Source organism: Onychostoma macrolepis, chromosome 01 (assembly GCF_012432095.1).
Source record: "Onychostoma macrolepis isolate SWU-2019 chromosome 01, ASM1243209v1, whole genome shotgun sequence".
In the NCBI taxonomy this organism is placed as follows: domain Eukaryota; kingdom Metazoa; phylum Chordata; class Actinopteri; order Cypriniformes; family Cyprinidae; genus Onychostoma; species Onychostoma macrolepis.
Window position 1 is genome coordinate 22860386 of NC_081155.1, and position 26483 is coordinate 22886868.

Consider the following 26483-nt stretch of genomic DNA (forward strand, 5'->3'; position numbering starts at 1 on the left):
ATACTGGGGAAAATCTGCATATTTATACTAGTGAGAATCAAAGAAACATTATTATGTTACTATCGCACCAACCATGTTGGAATTATGTCCAAAGACGACATCCATCATAAATGTGTTCATCCAGATGATAACGCCAGGCCAACCGTTTTAAGTAATGCAATTAACTTTGTGACACTGGATTATCTCCTATGCACTCAGCAGGCTGCATGCTAGCAGTTGGGTTCAGAGCAAATAAGTAATGTTTGAAATTGCTACCAATTTTCTCATGTTTCAGTGTCTGGTTTGGGGGCGAATGGCCTGTGTATTTTGAAAGAAATTATTTTGGCTTGATTTTGTTGCTTTTTGCTGAAAGTTAAGGATTCTGCACATATTCTTTTTGAAATGTTCTCTTATACAGAACGCTGGATCACATCAAAAAAACAAAATTTAACTATGCCACGTTTTTGAGTTGCATAATGTAAATAGGAACATAACCAAAAGATTATAAGGTTGCTTTTTCTTTCTGTTTCATTTTATTGATTCTAAGGTAAAACTAATTAACCTTCGTTGAGTTTTCAAGGAACGCAACACACTTTAGATTGAATGATTTTTCTTAAGCCATTCAATTAGCCCAACTGAATTCCTGTCTTCAGTCAATTAGCATAGTACTACATGGTCATTTCTTACAATTAAGACACTGGGTAACAAGTCATTAATTCTGTTTTGAGGGAAGACCTGGTCAAACTAATTGAAGGAAAAGATATATATACAGTCTTAATATATCCTTTGCCACTGTAAACTGCTCTTTAGTCTTGTAATGTAATGGATATTTTCAAATAAAGTTAACACCCGAGTATATTTTACATATCTTTAAAACACAAATTTAGTTTTTGTTAGAAGTCCCATATGGAAATGTAATATATGACATATACTGCCCTATAATGTAAAAAAAAAAAAGAATCCATAATAATTTGTCCCAATGTACTGTATTAAAAATGCAGTTTTTTTTTTTTTACAAATGTTTTTCCTGCATTTTGAATTTTGGACATTGTATTGTGTTTTACAGTTAACGGTTACAGTTAAATTTTCTGTTTTATAATATATATATATAGATTTTTTTTTTTTCTTACAGTGCACTAGTAATATAGCCAACTTTAAGATTGATAAAATCCCCATGGTAAAATATGTACACACATTAATATCTATATGATTTTTATGGTATTATATGTACCAACCCTATACATATGTCAATAGATATAACATTTATATGCAACACATACAAAAATGTTTATATATTTTGAATATTTTTCAAATACATGATATTATAGCCTATAAGTAAATGCAAAGATGAAACATGAACTTGTTCCAATTTCTAATAGGTTATATATATATATATATATATATATATATATATATATATATATATATATATATATATATATATATATATATATATATATATATATATATATATATTTACATCATAATGCATATAATACATTTGTATATGGGGCTGAAATAAAAGAAATCTAATCACACAAACATTATATTGATTATATGTCTTTCAAAATATTCTGTAAACTAATCATTAATCTCCATGCAAACAGATTTTCCTACATTCCCGACTGGAAGGGGGAGCATCTGGTTTCTTTCTCTCTGTGCCAAGAGCAGTGTGTTCGTCTGGATGCTGGTACAGTAGTCCAGGGCTGTCGCTGAGGCATTCCCAGCAGCCAGTTGGGCCACGCTCACACAGCTTGTACAGCATGAGCCCAAACGGGCAGCACCAACTGCGCCCTGGCACTGCTCCCGGGCATGTCAGCCCACTGTTTCACCAGCCCTCACACTGGCTTTTCACTGCAGCCACGGCCCTCAAACACCTGTCAAAAGAGTGGAAAGAGTCAAGCAGCAGGTAAAACTCCACCAGGAGCCATTTAAAAGTCAATTCAGAGCAGTAGCCTGGTCCCGGATTCAGTCCCATCAGAATGAATTCAAAGGATTCTGGTTTTGGGTCAGACTCTCAGCGGTCAACATATAACGCCAGACCTAGAAGCCCTTCAGGTCTGAAATACACTATTATTGGCATTACGAATTAGGTTAACTATGAAGTTGTGATTACCTACAGCTGGCAAATGATCTGAAATGATCTTTATAAATCAAAATGGTTTTGTGCATTAAACAGAAAATGTAATTTCCAACTTAAACTGTGATAAATTTTGAATGCTTTGGAGCACAGACTTCAGTTTGGCCTCCTTTTAAAGACGACAGTTGGCAGATTATAGATTATTGACCACAGGGAGTACAAGTGAGATTTTCTTTCAGGGCCAATTAACCTTTTCGAATCATGTCCATGATTTTTGTGTGTGTGGAGTAAGTGCCAACAAAGTTTTGCACTATTCCGATGAAGTAAAAAAGGAAAGGTTTATACATGCAAGTATGTTGCTGCGTTGGGCTGATCTGGATACTAAAAGCACCACAGTTGGAAAGGAACTGGTGAAAAAGTAACTTTAAATAAAATGAGATACATATGAAGAAAAAGTTATCTTTTAAGTAAAGCAGTAAAAGGTCACTTGTGAGTCACTTCTGTTCTCATTGTCTAATGAATAAGATTGAATACATGTGGTGCTAAGCAGCAGATTCTTATTAGCTCATTACACATGATTGCACAAACCTGGATGCCAATCAACACTTGTGGATGATATAATACGATTGAAGAAATCACATGATGCAGATATATTTTTATTGCCTTTTATTTCATTCCCTTTTTTGGAATTGAAAGATTTACTCCCACAGTGTACTATAAGCCCACAAAAAAGACAAACAGTGTAAAGCCAAACAAAAAAGAGTTTATGCATATACAATATCATACACGTATTTATAGTAAACTAAATTAAATACCCAACACCCAAATACAGATTTGTATGCAAGCAAAAACACCAAATGCACTGATTCGTGCCTTGAATGAACAAAGAAAAATGAATACATTTTATTGGTCACCATCTTTTCACTTTGGAGTCTTCTTTCACCCTCCAAAGCATGAGCTCCATGCATGCCGTGGCATCCTCGCGTGTGTCATGACCCGCCACTGTGGCAAATGAAAAATGTGTTTTGTTTGTTTTCTTATTGAGAAACAAGCATGAGTTGTTTAGGTGTATGCAAGTCATGGTGGTAGGTGTGCTCAATAGACCCGTTTCCGTTCACTACTGACTCAATTACTCTGACAGCAATTTCATGGAAGAGTTAAACACATCTGAACGGTCCCTTGTGTACGCTGCCCCCTACTTTACCTCTGAGTGTATGGAAAATGTGCCATAAAAAAAATAAAATAAATATACACACCTGGACTCCAGTTAAAAGCTACAGCTTCTGATTCAGTGAGGTTTGTTTATGGTCATTTCTTATGAATGCTATTAACAGGCTAACATACCGCTCTCTTGGATAATTCTCCGGAGATAGTCTGCAGTCAGACTGTTAAGTTCTCTTTTGTGTGGCAGACCCAGACGATGAGGAAACACCACAGAGGTGTCAATCACAGTGCTGTGAATAATCTAAAGATGGCAGAACAACCAAAATGCAGTTCTTAGGAGCTTCTAATCAAAACCACAAACTTGAGTCTAAAAGCCAATGCCAAGTTGAAAAGGTTTACATCGGAATCCCAGCAACAAATAGCTCAAAAACCTTGAGAGCTTTCCACTAGAACTCACTTTGAGAGCAGTTAAGTCATTCTCCAAGCCATGGCCAATCAGAATTGTGTCTGCAGTAATAAAGCTCAAAAGAGCTGCTTGTACATCACACAAAGATGAGTTGGTACCCTTCACGTCATCCTCGCTGATGCCTGAGAACCTGAGCAGGATTAAAAAGTTGAGATTCACAACATATTACAGTTCGCTCTTCTGAAATGGATTCAAATATTAAATTAAAACCACCCCACCTGGTATTATAGTCAATGACATCCTTATCAGGCTTGACAAAGGAGTCAAAGACAACTTGCAAACTGCTGTTGACCACAGTCAATCTTGCTAGTTCCAGACCTTGAGTCGTATAACACTGGTAAGACACAAATTTAAATGAATAAAATGACATTAAAATGTTCTTTTTTTAATCCCAATTATGGTTCATTTAAGCCTTACTGTTTGTGTGTCAACAGCAAAGACTCCTGGACATGTTTTGGCCACTGAAGACTGAGGAAGACTGTTCACAAAGCCCTGAAGACTTACTGCATCATGGACATGAAGCTGTAAACATGTACATTAGAACATCCAGTGAGTGTTTCAACTGTAGTCACTGAAAATGGAATATTAGATTATTAGCTTGGTAAAAAGCTACAATAATCACAATTGAAAACCCAGTTCAAGGAGAAATCATGGCATAAAGGAGTGCAGACAAAGCAGGTGAAATGTTTTCAGCCCCTCTGACAAAGGCTGAGTGTATGAGTATGAGTATAATTCCAACACAAATTAAAATACATTGAACACTTGGCATCCAGATGACCCAACTGCATTCTCACAACAACTGTAGCGCGTCTCAACACCTCCCGGCACTGTGAGAACACATACAGAGTACACAATGGATAACGCTAGAAATACAAATGTCACTTTTAAAGACATTCTAAGCCTTTCTTACCTCGATTCTCTATGACTTTTCCATAATGGTAGTTACACTCTTCTCTGCGGGTGTGCTTTCCACTTTTGTCAACAGAAAATGTTGTTCCACATCGACAGCAGATTCTCTTCAATGCTGTAACCAGAGAATTCCTAATTATTTAAAAAGGCTTCAAACCCCCAATAGCTTCAATTATATTAAAAGTTAAATATTGTTTTGCCTTGATTTTAACAGTAAAATCAAATCATACGGTGACTTGAAAACCACAACTTAAACATGATTATGAACCATTACACTCACGGTCATTTATGCCCTTCTTGGTATCTCCATACTGGATGGCAAAATCAGCTTTATCCTTATTTTTACGAGGGAAGTTGTTTACTCGCAACATGTCCTCAGATAGAACGTGTTCCTTCAGTTGCTCATAAAGTGTCAAATCACCTACATCAGTAAAACAAGACATTTAAATTCATCTAAATAAATTAATAAATCTAAAATAAAAGTGACAGTAAAGACTTAAATAGTGAATTTAAGTAGATAAATAGATCAATTCTGTTCTTTTAAACTTTGTTCATCAAAGAACCCTGAAAGAAAAATGTATCTAGTTGTGGAAACCATGTTATTGTGAATGTTGAAACAAGAAATGCTACTTGAGCAGCAAATCGGCATATTAAAATGATTTCTGAATGATCATGTGACACTGAAGACTGGAGCAATGGCTGCAAAACCCAGCTTTGCCATCACAGGAATAAAATACATTTTAAAATATTCAAATAGAAAATGGTTATTTTAAATTGTTATTTCACAATATTACTCTTTAAACTGCATTTTTGATGAAATAAATGCAGCCTTGAACATAAATACCCAAACTTTTGAATAGTAGTGTAGTGGTGTATATAGTCCCAGTGCGTGTCAGTATACTCACTAATTGGCAGGGGTTAAGAAAATAATTTTAAATAATTTTTTTTTAATTATTATTATTATTACATATAAACAGCACAATATGAAAATAGAGTACAGCCTACTGTGCATTTTAATAAACTCCATCCAAAAACAACAAAAAAAAGATTTATAGCGACACATGTGAGCTCTCTAGTTTGACCCTGAAATGAGAGCCAGCTCTTACCGGGTCCCTGAAGTGCTTGAGTATTTAGTGGTACATTGCCTCTAGACACATGCTGATCTCGCTCACTGGAAGCTGTAAGTACATATAAGGAGAGTGACCTGATAGGAGTGTACAATGCAGTAAACAAAAGTGGCTGCAGTAATTTGAACAAAAGCACATGCATAAATAACAAACATACCTTTGGCAGGCAAGATGTTTTGGTTTTTAAGTCTCTTGAGTGCATTGACAGCTATGCTTAGATACTTGAGCTTATTGATACTGCGGTCATAAATGGTTTTTCTTCTGCCAGAGCCTAGAGCATTGAAATAGATGTATTGGGAAAAAAAAAAAAAAAAAACAAACAAACACACATTGGAAAACAGTCAGGGCTTTAAATAATGCATTCTCTCTTACACACAGACCTTCTCAAACGCATCTTGCACCGTCACAGATGATTTCAGGAACTCCTCCACGAAGAGGTTCACGTAGCGTTGACGAACATCATGTGGCACCTTTGCCCCAACCTCTTGACGTACTTTTGCTTTTCGTTTGACACCCATAGCCTACACAATGCACACACACACAAAAAATATTTATCCTTATCTCAACGCCACAAAACAGACTACAAAATTAAATGTTACAATATATGAAACCTGGCTTGTAGAAAAGGGTCTCAAGAGAAAACAACACTGACAGACTAGTAGAGCGAGGTAAACCTTAGCTGGTGTGTAGTTGGCTGGTTGTGGAGGATGTAGAGTTTGTGAAAGTTGAAAAGATGGAGGAGGCTGAGGTGGCCGTTGGATGGACATTGTGGTGGGAATCAGTGTCAGAGGTAAAGCACAATTTCCTTCAGGTACGAGAAGGTGCAAGTTCGCCCCCAGCTGTACAGCGGTACCAAACGGAATAATACCAACACAGGCTTAAAAATAAATAAAACAGAAGTAAATGACAATTCCCTAAATTAGGACTGACCAATGCAATAAGATAAGGAACTGTATATGATGCTTACAGTTTTGCACTGTACTTGAATGAATTACATTGGGTGTATAAACCTTCTTTGGAGCACTGCTTATGGCCTGGGACTGACACCCTTTCACAGCAGCAGTAAAAATGGCTGTTCTTCTTTGGCATAACTGAGTTCTGGAGGGAATTGTCAACTGGGAGCCTCCTTCTCGAAAAGGGACGATAATCTGTGCTTTGCTTTTATTGGCTGGCTGTTGAATAAAGATGAAGGCAAAAACAGCATCGTTATACTCAGAAATAAAATTGTCAGTATTTGTGCTACCCCCCAAAAAAAACAAACACCGTTTTGGAATGACTTTTGAGAGCAAATATATAACTGACAATATTAATTTGTTGAAAAAACATACACTTTTAATATTACAAAACAAAGAATGAATATCATACCTCAAACTTTGCCACATGTGCCACCCTTTTCTTCAGCACAGCAATTGAATTGGACTTCTCAGTTTCCTGGGCCTCTAATATTTCTTCCTGAAAATATGAGGAGCGGTCATTACCGCTCAAAAATGTGGGGTCAGTGTTAAAAAAAATCATAAAAAAACAATACAACAATCAATTGACTACAATGACAATAAAGACACTTATAAGGCCAATTATACATACATTCAAGTTACATTACATCACATCTTAGACATTCCACGACCCAACAAACACAGATTCAACTCGATCAATCAGTAAAAACCAGTGCCTAGCAACATTTATTCTAATAAGAAATGCTTCTTGAGCACCAAATCAGTATATTATTTCTGAAGGATCATGTGACACTGAAGACTGGGTAAAGGCTGCTGAATGTTAAAATGTATTCAAATAGAAGAGCTAATTTGTAATTATATTTAAGAAAATTACTATTTTACAACATTTTTGATCAAACAAATGAATAACTCCAAACTTTTGAACAGTAGTGTGGCCACACAACAGAAGATCTACATAAGAGAAAATTACACGATATATGAACTTACAGGAGGATCACACTGAACCACAGGACCTTCATTTTGGTTGGCTTCCATGAAGATTCTGTAGCACTCTTCCATTGGGTCAGATTCTGAAAGATCTAGGTCCGAGTACCTAAGCTCCTCATCAGAACTGGAGTCAATCATAATGGCTTCATTATTACTTCCTGCCATTGCTGCAGATGCAAAGGTCTGTGAAGGAACAGGTATGTCACATGGAACAGGGAACGATGCAATTGATGTTGGTAATTTTTGTGTCACAGTTGTTCTTAGGTTTAGTTGACTAACTGCTGGTGCAGAAACCGTTCCGGTGTCAATCCCTGAAACATACGCAGGCATATTCTGAACAAATTGTTCAAAAGGACTTTTTGGAATAGTCGGCCAAGATGTTTCAGCCAGGTTTTGAGAGTGTGGACCACATCTGTGCTCTTCTACCTTAGGTAAGGATGAAGGAAAGGACTGAGATGAGACCATGGCAAAGTACTGCTGAAGTGCTTGCTCTTGGGAAATCTTGTTAGAAAGAATAACTTCTGACTTTTGAGCATAACTTGAGATGTCAATTTGCGGTTCTGCCTCGAAAGTTGTATCTTGTACGACAACCGCAGGAGACTGTGAGGAAATATATTCATCTCCATAAACAGAACTGACAGGAAGTATCTTAACATCTTGATTGCATTTGATCCTCTCGCTCTCACTTCTCAGATTGTCTAGACATGTAGAAATGTCATGCAGGACGTTTTCCATGTTGTGAGCTTTTTCCTCTTTTTGTGTAACAAATGCTTCCATATTGAGATTCGTTGAGTTAACTGCTTCAGACACTTCCGCTACATCCTCCAGAAAAGGCTTGCTTTCTTTTACAGAGTGTTTTGCAGTCATTACCCGTTTATTTAAGGGCCCTTCATTAGCCTCTTTACCATCTTCAGCTGGGGCATCACTAATAGGGCATAATCTGGGTAGTTCCTTGGTTGTGGTTCCACACTGCTTTGAAAGCTTGTGTTCATCTTCTAGAGGTGACACATCAATGACAAGTTCCCCTTCAGAAGACTCTTGTTCTTGAGGAATCACAGGTTTCACTGAGGTCCTTTCTTTCTCTTGGTCAACCACTCTATTTTTAATTTCATGACTTTGAAGTCCATCAGATGACAACTTTTCCTTGTGCTGCCTGGGTTTTGTTTGGTCATTTGCAAGAAGATCATTATTAACAGCATAATTCCCCTCAGGTAAATGTGGAGTACTCTTGCCTTTCTGTTTGGTCTTGCATTTTACCTGATCTTTTGCTGAAGGTGGAATGTCAATTACCAAGGTACCTTCATCGTCAGAGTCATCAAAGTGACAGGAGAGAGGCTGAACATTTTTTCCTGTTCGGTTATTCTTCAGGCTATGTTCAGTATCCGCTTTATCGGTTGACTTTAGCTTACAGTCTACTGAGCTGCTAGATAATAAGTCTGCTGAGAAATTGGAACAAGGGTCATATTCCAAATCAGTCTTGGGTCTGGCACGATCAACCACATACTTACTTGTGGAAACAGGTTTTTTGTATCTCAAATGGTTTCCATTCTGGTCTTTAGCCTTACTGTTTTTGGTTCTCAAATATTTCTCAGAGCAAAGACCTGCATCGGTCTGCACGAGGGACTGCGATGTCTGATAGCGAGACAATCTTTTTTGTTCTTTCTCCACCTCACACTTTACGGCCTCTATTTCTTTGTTGATCCTCTCCAATTCCTCAAGGCAAGCATAACTATCCTCCGTGGTGTGAGAGGCTCCACTCGAAGAAGTGACTTCAGGATCTCCAAGTTCTAAATATGAAGCAAAGGAAAAAAGTTTTACAAAAAATAAATAAAAATAAATTCCCAAAAACAATGCTCTAAAGGGGCATAATTTTTATACAGATGTTTTTTGCCCCTTCTATTAGCTATTTGTCACTCACGTGTTGGGAAATTAGGCTACTTTTTAGAATATTAAAAAGGTAAGAGTGGGAAAACTAGAGTAATAACTAATTATAATCAAAATGTCAGCGACAAAAAAAAAAAAAAAAAGCACTGAATTAACTGAGGTCATGCATTCAGTTCATATCAGTGAATCGGTTCTTTCGGATTAAGAATCAGTCAAAATTATTCAGCGGTTTTTTTGACGTGATTTATTATTACCATGTGGCATATTAAATGACTTACAACTATTACAACTCTAATAGTTATTAAAACCCAACTTTGATTCGTGCACATTTCTTCTATGCTACTATTAACTTTCGCCCATTAATCAAAACCTTCTTCCGAAACGAAGCTACTATTCAAAAACGCATTCAGTTCGAATCTTTTAGACGCTGTCATCCAGTTCGATTGAAAAATGCGATTGAAAACTATTGAAATGCGTGTAATAACAATGAATCAACAATGATTTTATTTACCTGTCGTAGTCAGGCCAGACGTATTGTCTTTGCCGTGATTATACAAACAATAAGGTCGACTGCATCGTCCCCACCGAAGAAAGGGACAATCAATTTCATGGAAGAGAGCTGTGGAAGGAAACATAAGAGCTGCCAGCACACGAAATACCGAGTTACTCTGTGCACTGTTGATAGTCAATATAACGCATTTTCTCTATCTCTTGTGAGGTTCAACATCTAATGATAACATTTTTCAAAAGTCGCTTAAGATGTAAAACACAACAAAGTCAGTGTGAGGAAGAGGTGCTCTGCTCTAATCAAAAGTATGTAGGCCTAGAGCTTGTGAAATTGGGAAGGACTTTGGCCACATCGCTGGCTGTAGTGTTTTAATTAATCCATCCCCAGGTGTGGCTGATTGGTAGCGATATTTGATTCGTGAATGAACCGTTCTTTTGAGCCGAATCTTTTCAATGAATCGCTTAGTTAAAAACTCACGGATAGCGGCTCATAATTCACATTTGAGCTGTGATTGTATGCCATTTTTTATCTTAAAACAAAATTCAAAACGCAAGAAAAAAGTTCTTTAGGGAATCTATGGCTCGAAAATGCTAATTGTCTGCAGGGTTTTGACAGTAGCGATTAGTTCCATGCTGTTGCTGCTTTGCAAGCATGGAATTTCCTTCTAAAAATGCAAATCTAGTTTTGTTTTCTCAGCAAGTTATGGCATGCACAGAATAAAAAGAAAAACACCCCTGCACACACTTCCAAACAATCAAATCAAAAACAGGATTTTGCAAATGCAATCATGTATAGGCTAAATACTTTTCATCCTTTTGAAAATGAATAGTGCATAACAAAACCATTGAAAAAATAAAACTAGATTTTGATATTTTCTGTGGAGAATAAAACTCAGCACCACAATGGAAGGTTGTTGTGTCAGCCTGACTTAAATAATCTCCTCATCTGCTCATGACAATAGAGTTATATATGTATAAAATATGTGAGGACAGGTAGAAGGAGAGTACAATGGGTTTGTTCCTTTCATACCCACTATTTTTTTAAACTTTACTTTTAAGGGAGGGATAAAGCAGCGAGGGAGACGAATGGCACGCTGCTCTTGATGTCTCTTTTTCTTTCGTTTTAACAGGAGTACGAAGGCCGCTGGCCTCTTTGACAGGCGAGCTGCCACGTTGCTGTCTTTTGTTTAAATTTTTAATTTCTGTAAATCTATGATGTTATTACATTGTGCTAAAGGGACTGTTGGTCTCACAGACAGCCAGCAGCTGAATTCACTTTGGCTGGCAAAGCGAGCAATTAGACCCGGGATTAAAAAGGATTGAGTTTAGAGGCCTGAGGAGAGTTTGCCTGCCATCTCGAGACACTCCATTACCATCAAGAACACAAGCCATGCTGAGTTACCGCTTGAGGGTAGAGGCAGAAAAAAGCCACTCGCCGCTGCCAGGAAATACATTTGTATCTGAAGAGGTTGATTTTGACATCAGCATTTTGGAGGCAATAGTATAACCAGTGGGACCATGCCCTGATCAAACCCTGATTTTGGGACAGAGACCAGATGGAATTCATTAAGCAAAGACGGGCGGCAGCCTGCTTTTCACTGAGTTATTCAGAGGAATTCATCTCTATTCGATACCATCATTCAATAGTTGCTAAGAATAATTATTCACTCAAATATATTACCAGAGGTCAACTGAATTCCTCTTCTCTTATTTCTGAAGCAAACATTTTCTTTTTGAAAGCATTTAGCCTTGGGAGCTGTACATTTGCACACACAAAACAATACCTGTAATATTATATTTTAATTTGCCATACCTTAAAGTTTAAAAATAAAGGTTTTAAACTGATAATTCACCAAGATAAAAACGATAAACTTCTGTCATCATTGCTCACGCTCATGCCATTCCAAACATATGACTTTCCAGTGTCAGTTGAACACAAGTATTTTTTGTCCACACCATGAAGTCAGGCAATGGGGACCAGGCTTGGAATTTAAATTTTTTGGGTAACTATCCCTTTAATATTTATTCCGCAACAGGAGAACACCCTTCAGACTGATACTGTAATTTGCAGATGTGGCTACAGGGATTACAAATGGCTTATCGCAACAGAGCTGAAATCACTTTAGTTACTGTTGAAAGGACTGCCGGTCCAGTCTAAGTGTGCCAACCGAAGTTTGTATTACTCCCTTGCACACTTCCAGGCTTGTCCCATTAGTTTGTCACTCATAGGATCGTTTTGCAGCAACTGAGCTCACAGCCCTGAAGGAAATGCCTTACGCACTCATCAGTCACTAGAGAGACGGCGAGGCAGTCTGCCGAGCACATGCACATGTGAGTGTAGATGTAAGAGAGGCAAATAGCACAAACACAGCACGGAGAGACCAGCAAAACTACAAGGAACTGTTGCTTTATAGGTGGACTAAGGCTACATTTATTTTAAATAGGGGCCCAAATAGAGTAGCATGTCATTGTTCAGTTTGTTATTCTTTTTTATTTGAATGCTAACATTATCTCAGCATGCATGACTGTGAATGCCTTCTGATTCCAGATAAAATGTGACTTTATTATGTGACTTTTTTGCCCTATCGATTTGTTCAAAAATACACTGCAGTTCACAATTGCTTGAATACATCTCTTTTATGATGTGGATTTTAATGTATTAAAATCAATTTTGATTGTTTTTACCATGGCTATACAACTGTTCATCATAATAAAGAAAACAATCCTAAAAAGAATAACATTGTTTAAAATAAAGCCTTATTAATTTGTTTGGTGCAATTCTATATTACTATTTGTTAGAGAGAAAAAAACTGCTTCACTGTTTACTATTTTCAAGTAAATGCTGTTTAAATTTGATATTTATCAAAGAAAATGTATCATGCTTCTACAAAAATATCAACACTGATGATAATAATATGAAATTCTTGAGCAGCCAGTCGGTATATTAGAATGATTTCTGAGGGATCATGTGACACTGAAGAATGCTGAAAATTCAGGTTTGCATCACAAGAATAAATACAATTTTGTATTCAAATAGAAAATCCTTTTTTTTTTTTAATTGTAGTAATATTTCACAATTTTACAGTTCTGTACTTTCGATCAAATAAACGCAGCCTTGGCGAGCTTAAGAGACTTCTTAAAAAACATTACTTCTGTACAGTACTGCGTATTTACAACTTTTAAACTTGATAGGAGATTCCAGTGAGACCTTGGGTGCTGCGTGTTCTTACAACAAATTTAATCTTTCTCAATGTTAAATGCATATGTAAGCACTGTTTAGGCTGCAACATGATATCATAAACTGAAGAAGGTTTCCTCCAGACAAATCACAGTTCTGGGCTCTGCGGGTATACAGTCCAGACACTTAGATCTAACGTATCTCTGTTTACAGAGAAGGGCCAAGAGCTTTTATTCGTGATTGATGGAGAGGGCGGCCCTCAGGTCTTTGGAGTTCATCAGTATTCACAAAGCATTCCAGTCTGAGTCATAAGACAGAAGCACAAGGCATAATGACTAGAAAGCATGTGCACAGGAGGCAGGACGTGTCTGTACGCAAACACGCACAGCTTGCAGAACAAAAGCGATGAGACGAGGTCACATGAACTTGGGATTTATTGAAACAGAACAATGCTGGGCTACAACATGGCAGCGTTCAACGTGGCTTATTCTCTTCAGAGTGTGTAAATCTCAGTTGTGGTACAACATCAGGACAGGAATGAACAGGACTGGAATCGCAGTCAGCATATTCTGAGTCTGTAAGGGGCAGGCCAACAGCACACTATTGTAGGCTGAGACAAACAGCAGTGGCATGCAGAGGAGCTTATTTACATAATGGACAAAGATCTCTCCAGGTCTGCAGGTCCATCTAGTGCCAGCCTGAGAGAACATCAACTACTGGAAAACGCATTACTGTATGAGCTCATTTAAATTCATGTAATGGAGCTATGATGTAAGATCAGCAATATCATTTGCTGACTTGCAGAGAATGTAATTGTAAAAATAACTCTGTTCTGGTGATTTGGAACAAACACCTCAAGACTAAACAAAGGTTTAGTCTTTCCACAGTGAAACATTTATCACAATAGTATATACTACAGCATGTTAGTAGCTTACAAGGCATCTGTGTACAGTCTATAGGATTTCTATTTAAAAATACATTAATATAATATATTGTTGAAAAGACCAAAGGTAATTTACATAGAATGGAATCTTCCATAGAAGTTCCAGATTTCATATATCTTTTATCAAGATATGTGAAATTTGTGACCAGGATAACAATCTCAGGATGAATAGCCTGTAAAAAAATAAAAAAATAAAACTAACAGTAATGTTTTACACTAAATGTTTTTCCAACAAGAGTTTATATATCTTTTCAGAATGTTTGTGTGTGTGTGTGTTTGAATATACTTTTTTTTTTTTTACTTTATCAAGAAAATATACTGTATCAAGGAAAAATGAACAGTCAGTCATGTTCAGTCATGTACACACAAAACCTTTTCACTTCTTTTTTTTTTTTTTGATAAAGATCAATCATTTGTATAATATTTTACTGTATAAAGAAAAAATGACTGCATTGTATTCTATTGAATTTATTTTTATGGGATCAGTGCAAATGTTTGCAGGAAAGTAAAAATCAAACAGCAATGTTTTCCACCGAATGCTATTGTTTTCCAACAAAAGTGATATATTATAACTTCTCAGAATAAAAAAAAAAAAAAAAAAAGCAAAAAATATAGTAATTCTAGATTTTTTTAAAACTAGTTTTATATATTATTACCATGTGTACATTATATATAACTATTTTAAGAAAATGTTTGTTTTTTTCTAATAAATTATTTATTTTATGAGATCAGTGTAAATGTTTGTAGGCAAGTACAAATCAAATAATAATAAATCAAAAAACATAAAAATGAATCAGTGGCCCAAATGGACCAACAGAAAATTATATTTTATTGTTGAGTCCCATACAAGTAACAGATTTCAGGCCAAAAGGTGTAAAAGTTATTAATCATTTCATTTCCTTTTCTTTAAATACAATTTGCAAGATAATACTGAGCCGATTATCTCACCTATCATAATTATCAAATGTCATCAGTTATTAAAATCCTTTAAAACCATATGAAACACAATCAGAAGAAATCAAATGTTGTAAGACTCTGTTAAATCTTTCCAATAAGCCTTGGCTCATAGCTTCCCATGGAACGGCCTTCCATCACTGTACGGTGGAGAAAACTTTCAGAAGGAGGTCAGCAGCAAGGCCTGGTGAGATATCTCCACACGTGACCCTTCGTTCCAGCTCCGGGAGCTCGGCACGCACCGCTGGATGCTGCTGGAAGTGTTGTAGAGCGTTCTCCTGGATCAGATTCCACAACCACACCTTCTGCTGAGTTTGCCGCCGGACTCGGAGCTCCCCGCTGCTCAGCATCGCGTCCCGGAACTGTAGCATGGTATCCCACAGTTCAGGCACACCCTGTCCCGTCTGAGAAGATATGTGGACCACCTGACCACAAATGGGAAAGAGAAACAAAGCATATAAAATGTGCTGGTGTAGATGTGGAGAGCTAAAGAAAGATTAAAAAACAGAAAGCAGAGGAAGAAATGAACAGAGAGAATGGAAGCGGGCAGCCAGAATGTGGAAACGTAAAGGGCGCTCGCCCACACACATCACTCTATCCTCGTTTTCACTGAAAGACCTATATACTAGAGTCTTTAGGGAGGGTGAAAAAAAAAATCAATATGACCGTCGCATTCTCCAGTACAGGGATGGAGCTCAGAAATCATGCTGCTGAGAGGAGACAAAGGCTTTAGCGGTTTTCATCCATGTGGGTGGCCTCTAATCAGTGAAATGCATGAGGCAGCATTTGGCCATTCAAAGGGCTGCCTATGTTGGCTCTGTGCCCTGCGGGTAGAAGTAATACTGGGGGTGAGGGGACAAAGAGGAAAGACTCGACAACGCCAAGCAGAGCATGACCGGGACTACTCCGCAGGCCAGGACACATCTTTTTTAGCAGAAAATAAGGACACATAAATAAAACAAGTTTAACATGGAAGTAATTCTTATATGGGAGGAAGGGGAAGAAGGAAACATGTTAAAATAAGGATAAGAGGTATCTATATATATATATATATATATATATATATATATATATATATATATATATATATATATATATATATACACATATACACACACACTACTGGAAGGTTTGGGGTAGGTAAGATGTTTTTGAAAAAAGTCTCTTACACTCACCAAGGCTGCATTTATTTGATTAACAATACAGTAAAAACAGTAATAAAGTGAAATATTATTGCAATTTATTTTGAATATATTTGTATTACTATGAGTCACATGATCCTTCAGAAATCATTCTAATATGCTGATTTGCTGCTCAAGAAACATTTCTTATTATATGTTGAAAATAGTTGTGCTGCTTAATATTGTTGCAACATTATTCTTTGTTCTTTCTTATGGAAAGTTTAAAAAAAGCAACATTTATTTGAAATGGAGATCTTTTTGACAATGTAAAATACTTTACTGTCACCTTTGATCAACTTGCATTCTTGCTGAATAAAAATGTTATTTTCTTCTAAAAAATTAAAATCTTACCGATCCCAAACATTTGAATGGCAGTGTGTGTGTGTGTGTGTGTGAATTTTTCCCAATCTTTCCCTCTAACATCTAAAAACAATTCAAACAAATCTGTATGTTCTGAAATGAGCTAAAACCTGATTCTTAAATGGCTATAAACAAGATGAGACTTTGCAGAATGAATGGTCATATTATATTTCGCTAAATAAAAATAAATTGAACAAATTGAATTAGAATTATTTTCTTGTAGAGTATGTGCAATTTGTGAATTAAAAGCATGATTGTAAAGCCGCACACCTTTGGTCTCCAGACTTTGGACTTCTTTCGAAGTAACTTCAGGGCACTTGTGTATTCTGCCTGTATCCTCCGTGCTGGAACAACCAATTCACCATCTGACTTTGTAACCACCACCAAGTCAGCCATCTCAATAATTCCTCTTTTGATTCCCTTTTTAAAAATACAGTATAAACCATTCTCAGCAAGACTTTCACAAACAAACATTCACAATATGAGACATTATAAAACTTAAAGGGTTCAGAAAATTCAGATAATGTTCTATGGCAGTAGTTTGTTTCTTTCAAAAGTAGGATCTTTTTGAATCCAAGGCATTATTGTTAAAATACATTTATTTTCTCATATTTCTTATGCTTTATTCACAGTTTCTACCCAATACAAATATTTTATTTGCTATAAATTAAAATTTGAACTGAAATCATTTTAAGTCATCTTAAGGTCTCCATGGAAGTTTGCTGAGGCCCCGGGCTCCCTGGTAGAGAATCACTTCTATGGGAATAGGGGCCAAGTAAAGGAGGTGTGTATACCTGGAGTTCATCGCCCCCTGCTGGTGGGATCAGCAGCACAAACATATCCACCATGTCAGCCACAGCAAACTCAGACTGACCAACACCTGTGTAAAGATTTCAACTTAAGTGACACTGCAGAGTTACGTTGCATACATAGATGCTTTTAAGATGAGCATTACGCTAATGGTTTATAACATAATGAGAACCATAACAAAGGCTTACCCACAGTTTCCACTAACACAATGTCATAGCCTGCACCCTCACAGAGGACAATGGCTTCGTTGGTGGTTCGCGTCACACCACCGAGGGTTCCTGATGTGGGAGATGGGCGGATATAAGCGCTCATGTCTCTGGAGAGCTCTGTCATTCGTGTTTTGTCCCCCATCAGTGAACCTGCATTAAAAAAGGTAGCAACTTATAACCAAGATTAACTGTTGATTAAGAAATTAATTATTTTTATTTAGCAAGGATGCATTAAATTGATCAGCAGTAAAGACAAACAACACAGTTTTTTTCCCATTCATCTAAGAATTCTGAAGAAAAAAAAAATTTCCAAGAAAATATGAAGCAGTACAACTGTTTGCAGTATTAACACTAGTAAGAAATGTTCCTTGAGCAGCAAATCAGCATATTAGAATGATTTCTGAAGGATCACGTGGCACTGAAAACCCAAGTAATGGCTTATGAAAATTCAGCGTTGCATCACAGGAATAAATTACATTTGAAAAATTATTCAAAAGAAAAAAATTATTTTTAATTATATTAATTCACAATATTACTGTTTTTATTGTATTTGTGATCAAATAAATGCAGCCTTGATGACGATAAGATTAAAAAACACCTTTCAAAAATCGTATCAACCCCAAACTTTTGATTAGTAATGTATGTGTGCACAGCTTCAGCAGTGAAAATGACATTATTGTGAAAATATGATTAATATTATGTCATTATGAAAATTTGTTACCACATAAAAACTGGTTAAAGTGGCTTACAAACAAATGTATACATATGCAAACATCTAAAGCACAAAGATGAAACTAGCACCACTTCTGATATTTGAGCATCTGTTCACCTCCAGTTGTGCACGAGGAAGGATCCACAGCCAGTACTGACACTTTATGTCCACTTCCTGTCAGCATTTTCCCAACGACCTCAATGAATGAAGACTTTCCAGCACCAGGGGGACCAGACAGTCCTGAAGTCACACGTACAAAGATGTGATTGAAGATTGAGGCAATCATGCAAACAGCAATAAGCTTCAGCTGCAGTTCACATCACCTTACTGACCCACTCTGAAGGCCACTGGATTTCCACCATTGCGTTTCTCCTGCTCCCGACGGAAGGCCAGCACTCTTTGAAGCAGAACCTGGGCCAACTCTTTCTTCCTTGGATGCTGGGTCTCCACAAGGGTTATAGATTCAGCGAGAGCTGCCCTTTGACCCCCGATAAGTCCATCATAAAGCTTGGTCAGTAGTCTTTTCTCCCTGTCAGTCAGGTCTGAAATGTGATGACTTAAGGCAGTCTCTGTTGAACCAGATCTTGTCTGTTGGAGGGGGCAGAGGGAGGCATAGCACAGTTTTACAGTAGGCTTACAAAGGGAATGTCTTAACGCCGTTGTACTGCGTAAAGAAGAAAGAGCAGCAACACGATGAAGAATTGGAAAAGCTCCGGTCGGACCCATCTTCCTTTTTCTGTTGTGTAGAACTTGTTCTGTGAAAATAGCAAAGAACATTTCTGTGAATAGCTTTCATGTGAAGAAGTGGTAAACATTACAGCCTTATCAAAATTTACCATGGTAACCATTAATAAAATTTGGTAAATAGAGTTTAAAACACTAATTTACTTATTGACCACTATAGAAATAAAATGACAAAAATGTCCAACGCTACGTAAATAATGTTATTAATAAATAACAGTGTTGAAAATTTAGCCTAAAATAAGCAGTCACTCATTAAGCTTGTTTGCTACCAAATGTTTGTAGTTACTGATAAAGTTTTAGAACGTTTTGATTTGAAACATTCGAGGCCAAACCTTTTATTTAAAAATATAAAATATTTTATCAAACATATTCAATCTTTTTATCTTAAAAACATTGTATTTGTGCATTTAATAATAGTTTAAAATAATACATTTAGGGCCACGGACATTTACCTAAAGGACTTCTATTGCAACATTGTGCTAATTTGGTATTAGCCACTACAAAAACACAGAGGTTAATACAGATGTAGACTCTATAGGTATAATAATAATAATAATAATAATATACTAATAATACAGAGATGGACTCTGAAAGCTCTGTACAATATGGAAATGCCATATTAGCTCATAAAATTAAAATAAATAAATAAATAAGAAACCTGTAGTAACCAGGATATTTGGACGAAAACTATAGTTTCTTACCATAGTAAATTATTAATTATATGGGAGCAACTGATCTTTGTTATTAGATCATATCAGTTCATAACACATTTCAGTCCGATCACATAAATGACAGCGTGTTCATTGAATCAGACAGGACAGGACAGGAACCTGAAAATCTGGAAGAGAAAACATTATCATTCAAAGCTCACCAAGTGTCCTTAAATCATCGGTTTATCGTCTTAAGCCCATCTGTAGTTCAGGTTCTGTCTTTATTTGGGCAGATTAATTAATAAGGGAAATCTTCAGTTATATATCCACGGGTTCCCCAAATCAGCTGTGACACTTTCACAAATGCACCGAGGTCGTGCAAGTGAGGAACGTCAATGTTTTTTTAAAATAAAAGTGTTCCCTCTTCAAAATTAAAGTCCCCATTTGAACACACACACACACACACACACACACACACACACACACAAAAATAAATAAAAATAAAAATAACAACAATAAATAATAATAATAATAATATTCCCAGCTTCAAGAACTAGATTATGATGTTGTAGGTTTATTTGTAGGTTTGTTTATAGTCAGCTGTGATTAGTTATTTGTAATGGAGTACCATATTATTAAAAATATATATTTTAATCTAGTATAGAGTTTCATCGTCTTTATCAACACAGCAACCACAATAAAAGCGTTTTTCCACGTTGTGAAAAGGTCATAACGTTTTTGTATGTATTTATTAACGGCAGATATATATATATATATATATATATAGGTAACACTTTACAATAAGGTTCATTAGTTAACAACATTAGTTAACATGAACTAAGAATGAACAATACTTCTACAATACTTCTTTATTAATCTTAGTTCATGTTAATTTCAGCATTTACTAATGCATTATTAAAATCACAAGTTGTGTTTGTTAACATTAGTTAATGCAACATGAATAAACAATGAGCAACTGTATTTTCATTAACTAAAATGAACAAATATTAATATTAATAAATGCATTGTTCATTGTTTGTTCATGTTAGTTAATACATTAACTCATGTTAACAAATGACACCTTATTGTAAAGTGTTGCCTATATATATATATATATATTTGTCACAATATAAATGCATTTTATCACATTGCACAAACAAAATTCACCATTGAAGATATTGTGTAGTATTTTTAAATGCCTTATTCCAATGTGCCGATCATCAGATACATTCAGTCATTAAATCATTCATTTTACTACAAAACAAATCCAACGATTTAATAATTTATTTTTAAGAATGAACAGAATATTAAATAAATTAAATAATATTAAAGGAAGTAATGATGTATGAATATATAGATGCCAACAACACACTTGACAACATTTGTTTCTAAAACTGCTTTTTTTTTCGTCAGACTACTGGACTCCTGACCTGCATTGTATCCTGTCCAGATCCAGACACCATAAGCTGTCTTGCCGCCCTCCTCTGGCAGTGAGAGAAAACACAACCATTAAAGGGAAAAATCTTCGAATAGCCAATGAAGTTTCAATAAGCCAAGAGAGAGAATGAGGAAAATAGATATTCAAAAGTGTAAAATTATCACATCATTCTGAAGACTGTTAGAGAAACACAAAAGAATAGAACCCAATGGTCACTACATTTAATTAAATAAAGGTTTTAAGACAAAATTGTTTTATTCTTGTTTTCTTAAGTATGGAAGGTTAGTTTGAAACAATAAAGCATTGTTGTTGTATCCTAAGAGTATTCAACATTATTTCCAGGAATGCAGCGAAATATAATCAGCTTTATCCAAAAACACACGAAGATTTAGTTTGTTTTCTTTAGTTTTGTTTTTACATTGTCTAAGCATGACTTTAGAGTTTGTGCAATGTTTAAAAACAACATTTGTTGTGGTACAGTATGCGAATATAATATTTTATAGCCTAGAGAGTTATCAGAGACTTTAAAGTGAAACTTTACATAATTGTATACAATTTAGCAGCATGAATGCTACGTTTTGAACATTTAAAACCTTACAAACATAGTTTTGGGAAATATTTGGCTTGAAAAGTGCTTGTAATGTTTAATGAAGTGAAAATTAATTACAAATATTAATATTCAAGATTTATTTGTTTAACTTTTTTTTTTCTTTTTTTTTTTAAAGCCGTGTGCGGTAAACAACATTTCAGAAATAGTCTTTTTGGGGATACTTGATTTGCTCGTATCATTAGATAGGCTACAAATATTGAATTATATAAATGGACAACATTAGACATTATAATGACAAGATTCTTTCCTGCGCGATTCCCTTATGATGTCACATTCAGAATTGGAAGTTGACAGCTGTGGAATGTGAGAGTATGTAAAGACATGAAACTCCAATATTAGCCTACTTCTGTGGGTTTGGAGAGCCTGTGTGTTCGTGTGATCATGGGTCAGCAAATATCTTGTGTGAAGAAAGCGGTAGACAAGTGTGTGTACAATTCCCAACTAAGTACACCACTTCAGTCAAACACGCCAAATCCTCATCAGCTTGCTGGTACTGCTGAGGAAGATAGAGGAGAGAGGAAGGTGAGAGAGAAGAAGAGGGTGAGGAAGAAAAGGAGGTTTTGGAGGAGGCTGGCCTGTTTCCACTTCTCTCGCCCAAGAGCTGGTCAGGACGGGAAAGCTCAGGGTGAGAAACTGGAGCAGGCTGGATCTTCTAGGTGCTCTACTGATGGTAAATCACATCAACTTTATGTTAAATACACACACACACACACACACACACACACACACATATATATATATATATATATATATATATATATATATATATATAAAAGTTTCTTAATGCTGCTGTGATGATATACATATTAGAGATAGTTTTATTTTTTATGGTCATTCAATCTTTTGATTTCTATTCCCCTCTTTAGATCAGATTTCTCTACAGAACATCACATGCACTACAAAGGACTGTGCTCATCAGGAAGCTCCTAGCAGCAGCTCCGACGTCCTCTCCTCTTCTGAGGAGCAGCAGATGCAGGAGCATCTTGAGCCTCGTGTTCATGATAGTCCAGTTAATCTGTCAGAAGGTGAGATTGTGTCCCCGCTGACAGAACAACAGGACAATGACGTGGTCATGAGCACTGAGAGTGAGTGAGTTTATTGCCATAATCCCAAACATACACACCTACATGTGGGCCTACATGTACTTTATGGCTGCTCGATGTATATGTTTATGTATTGGAAAAAAGTATCACCACAAATATTCCATACAGTTTCTCAATTAATATTAGGCCATTAAAACTAATCATATATGAGAATGTGAAAATTGTTTAATCTTTTAATAGACATCTGCTTGAACTACAACATTGGCGCTAAACTGGGGGAAGGAGGATTCGGTGCTGTTTTTGAGGGAGTGCGATGCAAGGATGGCCTTCCGGTAATTTTTTTTAATATGATATCTATCTAATAAATTATTGTTTTGTCTTGTGTACATGATTTAGAGCAGTTTAAACTATCAGAACATGATCTACATAGTTTTATATTAATGACTAGACATTAATTTCACAACAGGACATTGTTGGCCATTGTTTTGTTGATCAGGTGGCACTGAAATTTGCCAGAAAAACGGAAAACATGGAATATATCAACATTGTAAGTAGGTTGCACTCTCTGTGTTATCTCCTCTCAGTCTCTGTTTTTAAATATATCAACTTTAATCATAGCCAGGCAAATTACTTATTTATTAAAAAACTGTCTTTCGTTTAGCATGATCATGCCAAACCCGTTCCCCTGGAAATCGGCCTGACAGTCCTTGCCAATAACGGTCCCAGCTCACCCCATATCATTGAGCTGCTGGACTGGCAGGAGCTCCCCGACCATTATGTTATGGTCTTGCAGCGCCCCTCGCCCTGTGAGAATCTCTCCGTCTTTTCGGAGTGCTGTGGGGGCATCTTTGACGAAGAGTTTGCACGGCATGTGATGCAGCAGGTCATTGAGGCTGCTGACAAATGTTGCAGCCGCGGAGTTCTTCATAGAGACATCAAACTGGAAAACTTGTTAGTGAACACGGACTCCCTGGACGTGACACTGATTGATTTCGGCTGCGGGGACCTGCTGCATGAAATGCCATACAACACCTTCAGTGGTATGTATTATCTGGGTGGCTGAGATTTTGTGCAATATTTTTAACTTTCAAGTGTAGACGGACAAACTTGTCATGTTGCACATGCTAATGGATGCAGAGAAAACATGCTGTGGCAGTTCAAACTAACAATTCTCTTTTCTCCAGGCACAAGGAAGTACTGCCCCCCTGAATATCTAGAGACGGGCAAGTACAACGGACGGCATGCAACAGTGTTTTCACTGGGGGTCGTTTTGTACACTTTGGTTTGCGGCTATTATCCAGACCACACTGATCTGGACAAGATCAAGGACTGGCTGTGGTATCTGCCCAGCTTGTCAAAAGGTGAAATCTTCACAAACAAGGCCAACAGTAATTCTATATCATAGAAAAACAAGAAAAAGTAACATCTGAGCTAAGTGGATTTATAAAAGATGGCCATCTTGCTGGATTTTTTTGTGAACAGGTGAGTAGGTGTAAAGGAAGTTTAAGATAGTAGTCAAACGTCTCTCTTTTCTTTCTGAACAGAATGCAGCCATTTGATCAACGCCTGCCTGCATCCCAACCCTGAGGAGAGAATTCCTCTTGACAGGCTCCTTCTCCATGACTGGTTTAAGGTGCCTATGATCAACATAAAATAATAGAGATAACAAGATAAATCTAATTGTTTTTACTCTTTTTTTAGATGTTTCATTTGCTGTATATTTAAGTAATGAATGCCAAAGTCAAAATTGTTGTAAATGTAAGGTATTTAGTCAATAAACCTGATTTTGTTTCTGTTTTTGTTTTAGGTCATCCCATAAGTCGTGGAGACAAGAGCACCCTGCCACGGCCACCCAGGAAGTGTTCTTTAGTCAGCTTAGTGTCAGCACACGAGTGGCCCCTCCATCCCTCCAGTCCTTAGCGTCTTGCGAGGCTGACAAGCTTGAAGCAGCAATGTTTGTGTCTTGTGTTATTGCTGCCTAGGGATGTGTACATAGGTTTCTGTACATAGTTTGTTTGCAACTGTTTTAAGTGCCCTATGATGGGCACCCCAGTCTCAGAGTTGCTGCCCACTGCTAGAGCTTGCTGTCCCAACCACACCAGTGCCAGATTTCAATCTTGGCTGTCCCAGAGGATCTGTTATGGCTATCCAGAGCTTCCTGTCAAAGATGCCCCTGAGCTTTTTGTTTTGGTGACTGTAGGCAGTAGTTCTGCCACGGCCATCTTAGTCTCCAAAGTTCTGTCATGGCTACCCAGGTCCTAAACTCCCTGCCATGGATAGCCCCAGCCAGAGCCGCTAACCCATTTCAAGAGCTCCTATCTCAGCCTCTCCAGTCCCAGAGTTTATTTGATTGCCTCTCCAGTCCAAACAATTGACCACTTCATCCCCCTCAGAGGTTCCTACTATGGTTCCTAACATTTCCTGTTGAAGCCGACAAGGTAGCAGAGCTCCCTGTCATGGAGGCCTCGGAGGTTCCTTATTCCTGCCCAAGAGTGACTGGAAAAAACTCTTAATTGCGTGAAATGGTAGAAGTTTAAAAATGTTGTCTTATGTCTTCTGGAGGGCTCCCCTCCTGCAGACTTCAGTTCCAACCCTTCTCCATCACACTTGGCAGTTTTTTCCCCCTCTAGTAATCCTGAACACCATGCGCTGGTTCAGGTGTGTTTGATTAGGGTTGGAGCTAATGTGCCTTTCAAGTGGAGTCAGAAATATTGTAATTAACAGCTCAGAGCACATGAATGACCAAGTAAAGTTGTATTTACAAGTGGTAAACTTGGTATTCTAGATGATACATGAGTTGCTGAGGTGTGCTGTTGAAAGGGACATGTTGATTTGAATCATGGCAGAAGCACTTATCGATCTCTATCTTTTTCCTTCGGCTGCTCCTATTAGGGTTCACCACAGCGCAATTATATGTACAGAAACACTGATCTATAATATAGATAATATATCCATAATCTACATATTAAAATCAGTGGGTGAAAAGCAAGTCTGTAGTGGATGGTTGAAGTTTATTACTCAATTTTCATGGTTTACTTGTTGTGATACCATGGATAAATAAGTGATAGACATTATTATTATTATTATTTTGTCATTTTTAAATTATGTGCATGTAGGCACTACAGTGACCATACAAGTAAAATGTGCACTTTTTCTGTTCTGAGTTTGGGCATTGAGGTGAAGCACTGAAGTCTCTCAAAAAGTATAACATTTAGGAGAATTCTGGGATCACTTATCTTTTAAAACAATATTTGAGGACAGATAAAAGAATAGATTCCAAAACAAACACACAATAGAGGCAGTTCTGGTGTTCAAGCTGTGCCATTTCATAAACTACTTAAAATATTAAAACAAAAACAAACACTCTGTCTGTGTAATAAGATTTGTTATTCCTTCTCATAAAATGTAAAAAAAAAAATATAGATTTTTTTTCTTACTGGCCACCTGGAATAACCATTTGACACAACCCCACTTCCAACCTGTAGTGACCACTACTTGCATTGGACTACTCCAACCTCATATAATTACATTTTGTAGGCCTCTATTGTATGAGATGGCAGTTGGCCTAAAGCAGTTTTTTTTTTTTTTCCAACCT

At 36.8% G+C, this 26483-nt stretch overlaps 3 protein-coding genes across 3 annotated transcripts; 1 reads left to right on the forward strand and 2 right to left on the reverse strand.

Annotated features, from left to right (window-relative positions):
- Window positions 1-2686: 2686 nt before the first annotated feature.
- Window positions 2687-10431, reverse strand: zgc:152968 (uncharacterized protein LOC564848 homolog). The gene is given in 17 exon segments (XM_058769331.1): window positions 2687-3061; window positions 3404-3524; window positions 3681-3819; window positions 3908-4023; window positions 4107-4211; window positions 4443-4516; window positions 4600-4713; window positions 4879-5019; window positions 5705-5776; window positions 5883-5978; window positions 5981-5996; window positions 6106-6246; window positions 6400-6602; window positions 6693-6897; window positions 7091-7177; window positions 7666-9452; window positions 10061-10431. Coding segments are annotated over 17 exon segments (3633 nt in total). The 5' UTR covers window positions 10185-10431; the 3' UTR covers window positions 2687-2969.
- A 4476-nt stretch (window positions 10432-14907) lies between these two features.
- On the reverse strand, window positions 14908-20193 carry mmaa (metabolism of cobalamin associated A). Its single transcript, XM_058777746.1, has 7 exons — window positions 20019-20193; window positions 18736-19158; window positions 18521-18643; window positions 17671-17841; window positions 17467-17552; window positions 16943-17092; window positions 14908-15556 (listed from the first exon to the last, which is right to left on the reverse strand). The coding sequence occupies exons 2-7, from the start codon at window positions 19127-19129 to the stop codon at window positions 15269-15271; spliced, it is 1212 nt and encodes a 403-aa protein (XP_058633729.1). The 5' UTR covers window positions 19130-19158; window positions 20019-20193; the 3' UTR covers window positions 14908-15268.
- Window positions 20194-22226: 2033 nt separating this feature from the next.
- On the forward strand, window positions 22227-25195 carry LOC131543860 (serine/threonine-protein kinase pim-1-like). Its single transcript, XM_058781677.1, has 8 exons — window positions 22227-22515; window positions 22712-22930; window positions 23111-23220; window positions 23385-23435; window positions 23550-23928; window positions 24073-24249; window positions 24433-24521; window positions 24696-25195. The coding sequence occupies exons 1-8, from the start codon at window positions 22227-22229 to the stop codon at window positions 24705-24707; spliced, it is 1326 nt and encodes a 441-aa protein (XP_058637660.1). The 3' UTR covers window positions 24708-25195.
- Window positions 25196-26483: the final 1288 nt, after the last annotated feature.